Source organism: Myotis brandtii, unplaced genomic scaffold, assembly GCF_000412655.1.
Source record: "Myotis brandtii unplaced genomic scaffold, ASM41265v1 scaffold793, whole genome shotgun sequence".
Lineage (NCBI taxonomy): Eukaryota > Metazoa > Chordata > Mammalia > Chiroptera > Vespertilionidae > Myotis > Myotis brandtii.
Window position 1 is genome coordinate 590,130 of NW_005371193.1, and position 10,787 is coordinate 600,916.

The 10,787-nt window shown below is 51.1% G+C and overlaps 1 protein-coding gene across 1 annotated transcript in view; it reads right to left on the reverse strand.

The window, feature by feature from the left end:
- LTBP2 (latent transforming growth factor beta binding protein 2) overlaps nt 1-10,787 on the reverse strand; it is a 99,765-nt gene that overhangs the window by 82,647 nt on the left and 6,331 nt on the right. Inside the window, exon 3 of the mRNA XM_014531165.1 lies at nt 6,288-6,358. Coding sequence (XP_014386651.1) covers nt 6,288-6,358 — 71 coding nt within the window. The remainder of the gene's footprint in view (nt 1-6,287; nt 6,359-10,787) is intronic.

The window sequence follows — 10,787 nt, forward strand, 5'->3', positions numbered from 1 at the left end:
AGCATTCAGGTAGAGGGCGATGCCTTCCAGCAGGGTGGGTGAGACCTGCCAGGGGAGCTGGCTCAAAGGGAGGGAAGCCACGAGTTCGTTTTGGACAAGTTGGGGTGGGGATGTCTGGGAGGCATCAAGAGCAGATGTGGAGTAGGCAGCGGGACGAAGGAGTCTGGAGGTCGGAGGAGAGGACTGGCTGGAGATATATATAAATCTGGGCGTCGTCAGCCCGGAGACGATGTTTACATCCATGGGAATGCATTAGATCATTCCGGGAGCAGTGCAGCGAGAGAGCAAAGGAGAGGACCCAGGCCTCGGCTCTGGGAAGCCACGTTTAGTTGTTGGGTAGAGAAGGAGCAGCAGGGACACAGGAGGGGCAGGACAGAGAGTGACATGATGGCCACTCACAGGGTGAAGGGGATTGAGGTGTTTAGTTGGTCCCTGGCACACAGAGAGCTTTGCACTGTCATTGTTGCATGTTAATTATTTGGCATAGTACCTACTGGTGGTCAGGAGTGGGGAGCAAATAATGCTGGCTGGGCTCCCATGCCCCCCCACTTTGTGTGGGGGATTTGGAAGGTCTGGGGAAAGTCCTGAGGTGGCCCAACATTAAGATGCTGAGTAGAAAAGGAGAAGCCAGCCAAGGAGGTGAGAAGAGGCAGCTGAGGATGGCAGGAGGAAACTACCAGGTCACCCATGTGATCATTCACCCACTTAGTCCCTTAACAAGCTTGTGCCAAGTAGGTAGAGAGGGCCAGCGCCACGCTATCAACAGGACACGGCACCCGGCTTCTGGAGGCCCCTGGGTAAGAACATCTTCCAAGTGAGATCTTCAGGAGACACACCTGCTGACCAGGAAGATCTAAGGTGCCCGTAGGTGGTTGGGGGAGAGATGGATGATTCTCTTGCTGGGACTGCACCCTTCGTGTTAGCTGGGTCTCACTGAGGTCATGTGATTATTCCCTGGAGCCACCTCCTACCTTCCTCTCCACCACCTGGCTCCTGGTGGCTGGTAACCAGTCAGTGAAGAACCAGCCAATCACACCCCTGCTCTGGCCCTTTTCCCGAACGTTTGTTCAGCACTTACCATTATGAGGCCCTGGGCTGATTTCTTTACAGGTATCTCTTTTCTTCCTTGTTATAACTACTGTAACTACTATTCTCATCCCCATTTGACAGATGGGGAAACTAAGGCCAAGGGTGGCCAAGCAGTTGCCTGTGATCACCATGCTGGTAAGGGATGAAGCAAAAGTTTGAACTCAAGGAGTCTGGCTCCAAAGTTAGGGTTTTTAACTGTTGGGTTGAGGTCATTACAGGGCTGGGATAGGTGGGCTGAGAAGCTCCCTCAGTGAAGTCAAGGTGAAGCCCAGATCAGGAGGGTTGGAGTCCTTGTAGCACTGAGATGTGGACCAGAATGAAACCCACGCAGAGGCTCTGGACCAAGGAGGCAGGAGCAAATGCCCAGGCCACTCCAGGATCCGCCAAGGGACTCCTGAGCACCGTGGGGAGTGCTCTGGAAGGGCTGATAGACTTGGGGCTGCAGAAGGGCTAGAACAGCCCCAGCACAGACCCAGGCTAGGCCCTGTATTATTCAGTACATACTTACTGAGCTTTTACTTTGTGTCCAGTGAACACTTGCTACTGAGCGGCATGCTGGGAGCCAGGAGACACAGTCCCTGTTCTCAACATCAAGGCCAAGGGTGGATAGAGCACACAGAACACGCCAGGCCTTGAACTGAACATTCGGCGTGAGTTACCTCATACGTTCCTTACAACTATGCGAGGTAGAGACTAATGTTAGTCGCATTATACAGGGGAGAAAACCGAGGCACAGAGAGCTTGAGCATCTTGCCTGTAGCCACGTAGCTAAGGTAACCCAGACAGGCAGCACAGTCTCCTGGGTCCAGATGAAGACAACAGCTAAACCTACAGGCTCTGCTGCTTCCCAGCTGCAAGACTGGGACAAATAGCTAACCTCAAATGTAAATGGGAACAAAGATCAAATCTAGTTTATAGGGTTGTTGTGAGGATTAAAAATTAATAACATGAAGTCCTGGCCCACAGTAAGAGCTACAGAGTTACAATAATAATTATTATTATTACTATTAATAATCTCCCCCAAACAACTCCATATAGGTTACTAAACCCATTGTATGGATGAGGCTCTTTGGCAAACGAGGGCCAGTCACTTGCCTGAGGACACGGAGCTGGGCTTCAAACCCACCACTCCTTGGATCTGGCACCAAAATTCTAAGCACATGCTCTTCATATTAAACCCGGGGTTTGGAAGGAGTGATCCAGCTAGGCCCCTTCTCAACAACAGGGACTCCCCCTCGCTTCCCCATCCCCTAGGACAGCCCCTGCCCTTGGGCAGCTAGGCTGAGATAAATGAGGTGATGAGGATGGGCCAGTCTGGGAAGACTGGACAATCTTCCAAAAGCCCTAATTATACACAGGACCCACTCACCCCCCACTCTACAGTCCTTCCCCTCAGTTGCGTGGGCCAGGCAGGCCCCAGTCCTCACCCTTCACAAATGCATAAATACATAACCCGCATGGCAGAGCTGGCAAAGCCACAGAAGGACAGGTAGATACCGAGATGAGAGGACTCCGCCAAGGTGGAGGGAATAGCTGTAGCTCCAGCAATGGCCACCTACATATACAGTGGCTCTCCGAAGTCCAGTGACTGGGCAGGGGTGACGGAAGGGGCCCGCCAGGGAGATGGGCTGGTATGTTACAGCAACTTCAGGTTCTGTGAGAGGAGGCAAGAGGGGGCAGGGAGTGGCCCCAGGGGCTCGGGCCATCATCTCCTGTGCATAGGCAGTAGTTGGACCCACAAATATCTGGGAAACACCAGAGGACAGACTAAGTCTCCACACGGTTTTGGGGCTGGGAGGATGTCACACACCCGTCCTTGTCAGCCCTCCCACCTGCTGTCCAACGAGTCACCCCACATCTGTGAGACTTCTAGGACAGTCATGAGCATTCCCCGGCATCGGCAGTCTCCGCTCCAGCCAGAGGGGCAGCTGTGGGGAGGGGAGAGGGAGCCGGCAAACCGTTGGGGGAGGTAGGAGAGCCAGCTGACAGGGTGTGCAGCCAAGAGCCCTACATTCTACAGAGTTCGGGACCCAGCCATCCAGAGCCAACGCCCATTGCCCACGTGGTTCTCGTTAGACTCATTAGCAGAGAAACAGCAACAAGCAAGCAGCACAGAGCCCAGCTAATTAGCACACAGCCCTTCAGTGGACAAGCCGACTTCAAGTGGGAAAGGCTGACGCCCACTGGCAATTCCTCCAGGAGAAGTGCCAGCCTGTGTGCGTGGGTCAGGGGATGGCCAGGGAGCTGCAGGGTGGGAGGGCCCGGGAGGGAAGTAACAGGGGCTGAGGACCCCCAGCGGGGAGTGGGGATTGGCAGCATTCTGGGGCAGCCCCCTGCTGGGGCACGAGGGTGTCCACACACGTTGGTTCTGACAATCTGCAGACTCACCCAACTTCGAGTTTCCAATGTCGAAACTCGAGTTTGGCAGAGACTCATGCTGGAAAATCACGTGCAAGTCAGGAAACTGAGAACTCCGGGGACTGGAGGGCAGAGCAAGGCCCATGCCCAGACCTCTCGGGTAGCTGGTGAGAAGCCCACCCCCTCTGGAGCCACTCTGCTCCAACTTCAACTCAAACCTCAGCAACACTCTCTGCTAAGCTGGCTAAAGCTTTCCAGCCCTCCTCCCAACTCCGACCCCAGTCCCTTCCAAGGCCTCCGGAGTCTCCCAAGGCCCAGCTACTCAAAGTGTGGTCCCTGGACCAGCAGCAGCAGCATCCCCTGGGAACTGTTAGAAGCACAGAGTCTCAGCCCTGCCTGATGTGCTTAATCAGAATCTGCACTTTAATAAGATCCCAGAGGATTCAGGGGAACAATCAAATTTGAGTACCCCCCCCCACACCCTTGCCAAGGGAGATATTCCTATGAGTGACCCCAAACTCTCAGCGTCTTCGGCTCTGGCTCAAATCACCTAGGGTGATTAAAAAAAGAAAATACCAAAAACCAGAGCTTCTGCTGAGCATAAAACTACCTGCTACACACATCCCTGGCTTCTCTGCCCGGAGAAGTCACTGATTTTGAGTCTCAGATCCTCCTCTAATGAGGTGTATGCCCTTGAGCTAGTCACCACTTCTCTGCATCTCACTGTCTTCATCTTTAAAATTATGAGGTACCCCTCTCCCCCCAGCCACAGAGAGCCTGTCCTCTGAGAGCCCACACCAATCCAGGGTCTTTGAAAAGGCAGGAATTTCCAGGAAGACAATGTGTGTTGCTGCTGCTTCTTGAATTTGGGGTTTTGATTTCTTTATCTGCAGATCCTAGAGAGGCCCAAGATTCTGCCTGAGCATCATTGTCTGACTGGGGAAGGTCAAGGCCATGAGGTCTGAGACGGAACCAAGAGCTTGGCCAGCCAGCATCCCCATCCCCACAGGAGTGGAAGCAGCCCCATCTTGTCCGTCTCGTCCCCACCTTGGGCCGGGGGGGGCGGGGGGCGTCAGAACCAGAGATGAGGGCCTCCGTCAGGCCTGGGAACACCATAAGCTTTGTGAGGTGCCTGGATACCCTCACACTGCAAAGGGCCCAGGGGTTTGTCCTGGGGCAGGAAGGAGTGCTGGTAAGACTGAGGCCTTGCAGCCAGGTTTAGGGCCTGCTGGTGGCAACTCCAGGAGGGAAAGTTGCGGGGAGATCCTAGAAATGCCATACAGATGTGGGGAGCTGATGAGAGCTTAAGAGGGGCCCTGGGTGTGAGAGAGAAAGATCCCAGGGGCTTGCTGAAACCCCCACATCTGTCATTATATGTGGGGATTCCAAACTCCAGAAGGCCCCAGCCTCAGTTGGTGTTTAGAGGGAACAAAACCCTGTAAGGAAGAGTGTGGGTTTTGGAGTCAGACTGCCTAGATCTAGTCCTCTCTCCAGCACTTGGGGTAGAATATCCTTGGCCGTGTTTCCCAACGAACATGAGCCTTGGTTTCCTTGTCTGTAAGTGGGGATGATCAACAAATACTCACGTCATAGGATTATTGAGAGGCTTAACTGAAATAATGTATGTGAAGAGCTTAGCACCGTGTTGGGAACATAGTAAACCCCAAGATATTAGCTAGTAGTGCAGTAATAGTAGCAGCAGGAGTGGTAGCAGTTGTGATAGTAATAGTGGTAGTAGTAGCAGCAGGGATGGTGGTGGTAGTGGTAGTAATGGCAGTAGTAGTTCATTGTCTTCCCCACACAGATGTAGAAAGTGAGGCCCAGAAAGTAAGATATTTGCCAGGAGGGTGTATTGATTAAGAAAAGGGACCCTGGCCTGGCCGGTGTGGCTCAATGGTTGATTATGGACCTATAAACCAGAAGGTCATGGTTCAATTCCCAGTCAGGGCACATGCTCAGGTTGCTGGCTCAATCCCCAGAGTGGGGCATGCAGGAGGCAGCTGATCAATGATTCTCTCATCACTGATGTTTCTCTCTCTCTCTCTCTCCCCTCCCCCCTCTCTTTCTCCCTTCCTATCTGAAATCAATAAAAATAAAAAAAATTTTTTTAAAGAAAAGTGACCCTGGAGTCAAGTCACCTGAGTTCAAATCCTACCATTTCCAGGTCATGTGACCTTGAGCAAGTGACCTGTCTATGCCTCAGTTTCCTCATCTGCTTAATGGTACTACCTACCCCAGGGGAATGTAACTGCACCTTGCACAAAGTAAGTACTGCATGGGCATTGGTTCTTGCCCTTGTTACTGCCTCTGCCACCATCAATGGAGGCTTGGGTGCAGACCCCCTGGCTCCTCCTGCCTCACTCCCTGGTTCCCACCTAACTAAGAAGACTACTCTCTTTTCTTTTCTTTCACCTGGGCCAGCCTGCCGGGCTTCAGAGCAGGCCAAAGGAAGGCTGCTCCAGACGCGGGATCGGAGCTCATCAGACCATCCTGGCAGGATGCCGGACGGAGGCCAGGACCAGAGGGTGGATTCCCATAGGACACAGAGTAAATGATGCCGGGGGAATGTGCAATGCAGAGGCTCTGGGGCCAGCCACATCCTAAAACCACAAGGGGGTGGGCACACAGTGGGACAGCAGGAAGGACATGTAGGAAGCTTAAAAAACATAAGTGGGGCTTTTATTTGAGAAGTTGTTTTCAGCCTGAGGCATTTTATAATCTCCTCCCTTCCAGGGCACGTTGCCTCTACTCCCAGGAGCTCCACTGGGGAAGACACACCAGGTCTGGAGCCCCCTGCTCGAAGGAGAGGGAAGGGGGGCGGGTGGGGAGGAGGCACTCACGTTTGATACAGTGGTTGGTGCTGTTTGCCGTTGTCCATCCCGGGCAGCACTTTCCCCCGCAGACGTTCCTCCTGTGGAGTTACCAAAACGGGGTCAGGTATAAGGATGCTCAGAGAGGGACTATTCACACAGCCCCGCTATTGGTCCTGCCCTCTGCAGAACCAATCAGGCTGTGCAGACTGCCCCCCTTATCTAGGGAGGGGCAGGCACTTTGGGATCCTGCAGATCTAATACTAAACCCTGACTGTCATTCTCTGCTTGACGTTGGGGAACCTCACTCTCTCCATCTGTACAACCCAGAGCCCCCTGGTCAGTAATGACAGTGATCATGAAGATGATCAAAAAGCAAGGCCAGAGAGGTTCAGTCACCTGCCAGGGCTAAACAGTAAGTGAGAGCCAGAGCCAGATTCCAACCTGAGTTGGCCCAACTCTAAGTCACGCTCCGACTTCACATTGCCTCTCACCAAAAAACAAGCACCACAGTCCTCGCCCCACAAATGCTGACAATCTAAGGGGAGCAGGAAGACACACACAGAACTGTCTGAAGGACATACATATGCATCACCTGCCCACAAATCACACTGGGAGGAGCCTTGGCCCGCGGGCAGGCTTACACAGTAAGACTGAGCACGGGGCTCTAGCATTTCTGTGTAAGTCGGGCTTGTGAGGGGGCCAGCTGCTAGGAAGGTGGGGCTGGGGACTGGGGTTAAGCAGTCTCTGCTTAAGGAGCACTCTGTTTTAACTCGGGCAGGCTGATGGGACTTACTTTATGGGACACCGTCCTTCTCCCAGCTCCTCTTTGGTGCTGGCCCTGGGGCCACCCATAGGAAACACTGGCCTGCACTGACCACTGGGACACTCAGCCAACTCGCCCGAACTGTGCTTTCAGTGAAGGCCCCCTGCAGCACCAGCAGGTGTCACCAGCCCTGACTCTCCGTCTAAAGACCCAGATGCGAGGCTCTTCCCGGAGAAGACCTCTGGGAGCCTGACTCCTTGGCTCAGGGTGGGCCTGGGCCTGGCTTCCTGGGCCCCATCATTAGCATCAGAGTGTCTACCGAGCACTCACTGGAACTCAGGGTGAGTGTGGTGGCCGAGGCACAGAGCTGGAGGGTCAAGGCGAGGGACAGAGCAGGGGGCCATTCCTGTGACCTCTGTGGCCAGCATGGTGAGCATCTGCTCCCACTTAGGAATTTGTTTGACGTTTGAGTGGACCCCAAGGCTTGCGTGGTTTTGGAACCTTCCAAAACATTCCAAATAAATTCCTATGGCTTGGAAAAGCTGAGGTTCATTCCTGGCCCTTTGGCCCAACCTCCCAGGGAGCTCCCAGAATGTCCCCCCAGCCCAGGGCTGTGCCATTCCGGCCACCTCGAAGCCTTCAGCAGCTTCCTGGCTCCCTGATGGCCTCCTCCCCAGCAGGGCCCAGGCACCGGGTTCTGGGGAGGGAGCTAGTTCTCATACCCAGGGTTTCTGAATGGATACCCTGGTAGAAGGGGGCAACTACCCACCAATTTGTAAGTCACTACCCCTGGTTGGGCAATGATGCTGCATATTGGGCAAATGTGCAATTAGCAGCTTTGATAAAGGCCCAGGAAGTCTTCAAAGGGAAACAGACTGCATTCCCTGGGAGTTTTCTAAGAACTAGGGCCTGTGGGAGCCCAGATAGCATGAACTGAGGGGCCTGCCTGGACGGGCGGTCATGGCATGGAGCCCTGCCCAAGGAGGCCCCCTCATCCAGCTGTCACCTCAGCATGGCTTTGCAGCTGACTGTAGGAGGGCAGCAGTGGAGCCTGCCTTGCCTGCCCATGGTGGAACCCTCAGGGCTGTCAGGAGGGTTCCGGAATCAAAGGCTGCCAGGCAGTGGGGATGGGAGGAGCAGTTTGAGACTGGAAAGGTACTCAAGAGGGATTCGGGTTCTCCATGAGGGCCTGAGGGTCCTTTATACTGTAGGCCAGTATTGGAGTCTTGAGTAGAGGCCCAGGGAGGTGGCCATTCAGTGGGCTCTGCCCAGCTAGTGAAAGCAAATGAGCCTGACTAGCTGGGGTATATGACTCAGTAGTCTGACTTCCCGGGAAGTCCCTCTTAGAGATCATATGAGCCCAACCTTCCAGGTGACACCACTCAACAAACATGAGCCCAATATGCAGCATCATTGCTCAACACTTGGGAACACTTCTGGCTAACAGCTTGGGACAGTTGCTGTTCCACCTGGAACAAATCTGACCAGACTAATCCTTTGTTAAAAACCTCCCATGGTTCTCTATTGGCCTCTACAAAGCTAACCAGGCCCCCACCTGCCTCTGCAGTCTAATTGTCTCCATCACCCCTCCCTGTCTCCATGACATCCATAACCAAGGCTGTGATCCTCCGAGGATATAAAGACTATCATCTGCCAATTGCACTCTCTATGGTCACATTTTGATGCCTTTGCTTAAGCTGCTCTCTGCCTAGAATGCCTTCCTTCTCTTCTTTGGCAATTAAAATCCTTTCCACTCCAAGATTTCCAAATCATATGTTACCTCCTTTGTGTAAAACCTCCCCTGACATCTACCCAGCCTTTCCCACTCTCCATTTCCTGTGCTCTTTTAGTACTGATTGTCTCAGGATGTTGGTTTTATTTGACTGCCTTGAGGGCCCTTTCTTATTCCTCTTTGTGCTTCTAGAGTCTAACACAGTGCCTGACACGTGCGATGCATTTAATACTTCTTTGTTTCACTTCATCTAGTGTTACCCAAAAAGCAGATGAGTAACACTGAGGGCAGGGAAGGGAGTTTTAGGTTTCCACAATCACAGCATTCAACAATTCTGAGTCACATGGTGAGAAAGTGATTCCCATTTCAGTGATTTTCTAGCCTGATTAGGTCAGTGAAAAAAATCTGCCTGAAGCTGAGTCCTTCCCCCAACACTTGCCAGTCCCCCTTTTAACAGGGAGAACACACCGCAGGATTGAGCTTCTTAAGATATAATGTCTGACTAGAATAGGAGAACAATTTATTTCCATTTCAATTTTCCTACAGTTATCTTCTGTTCATGACAAGTGGTACTATTTTCAACTTATGATGGTGATACAAAGTTTCCTTGAAAATAAATTTATTGAGAGGAGACCAAGATGGCGGCATAGGTAAACACCGCAGACTGCTGCCGCAAACAACCACTTCAAAAATACAACTAAAAGACGGAACGGACATCACCCAGAACCACAGGAAGGCTGGCTGAGGAGAGACTCTTCAACTAGAAGGAAAAATAACAGCACACCGAGGCTCAGAGGAGGCGCAGTGTGGAAAAAACTCAGGTGCGGAGGTGCGCGCGCAAAGCGGGCTGGTGGCTGAGAGCGCGGTTGTCGTTTTCGGTCAGGGGGGAGTCTCAGACTCTGAGCTCCAGATACTATGTAGAAAAATGAGTCAAGCCCTGTTTATAATAGCAAAAAAAAAAAGTGTAACTTATCTAAATGTCCCAAAACAGGAGGATGGTTAAATAAACTGTGGTATATTCAGATAGTGGAATAATATACAACAGTTCAAATGAATATAAACTTGGATTGCCCTAACTGGTTTGGCTCAGTGGATAGAGCGTTGGCCTGCGGACTAAAGGGCCCTGGGTTCAATTCCGGTCAAGGGCATGTACCTTGGTTGCAGGCACATCCCCAGTAGAGGGCGTGCAGGAGGCAGCTGTTTCTAACTCTCTATCCCTCTCCCCTTCTCTCTGTAAAAAATCAATAAAATATATATTTTTTAAAAAACTTGGGTTAATTATATTAACATGTTTAAATCTCAAAACTCTAATGAGGAGGAGGGAAGCAACTTGTAGAAGGATAATACAGCATGGCATCACTTATCTATGTTTAAAATTTGCAAAAGAAATTGTTATTTTGTGGATGCATGCATCTGCAGTAATAGTATAAAAACATACATTGGAATCATAAGTACTGATAACTTTAGGGTAGAGATGGAGGCAAATTTATAGAAGAAATGTCAACTAAAAAAATCAGAAGCAAACTGTGCCAAAATATTAAGGTTTGATAAAGCTGGGTTGTGAGTTATTTTATATCTAACACCTTTTTGTGTATTTGTACAAAACTTCATAATATAAAATACTTTAAAATAAATAAAACACAAAATCCTGTTATTTTAACAGTCTATGAATTTAAAGAAAAATAATAGAGCAAGAGATACAAAGGGGAAATATTATGAAGGCATTATGCCTTGAGGCTAGTTCAAGAAACTCTGAATGTTGAGAGACAATGGCTTCAAAAATCCCCTGTTGCCCTAACCAGTTTGGCTCAGTGGATAGAGCATCAGCCTGCTGACTGAATGGTCCCAGGTTCGATTCCGGCCAAGGGCATGTACCTTGGTTGTGGGCACATACCCAGTGGGGAGTGTGCAGGAGGCAGCTGATCGATGTCTCTCTCTCATCGATGTTTCTAACTCTCTATCCCTCTCCCCTTCTCTCTGTAAAAAATCAATAAAATATATTTTAAAATATATATTAAAATTAAAAAATATA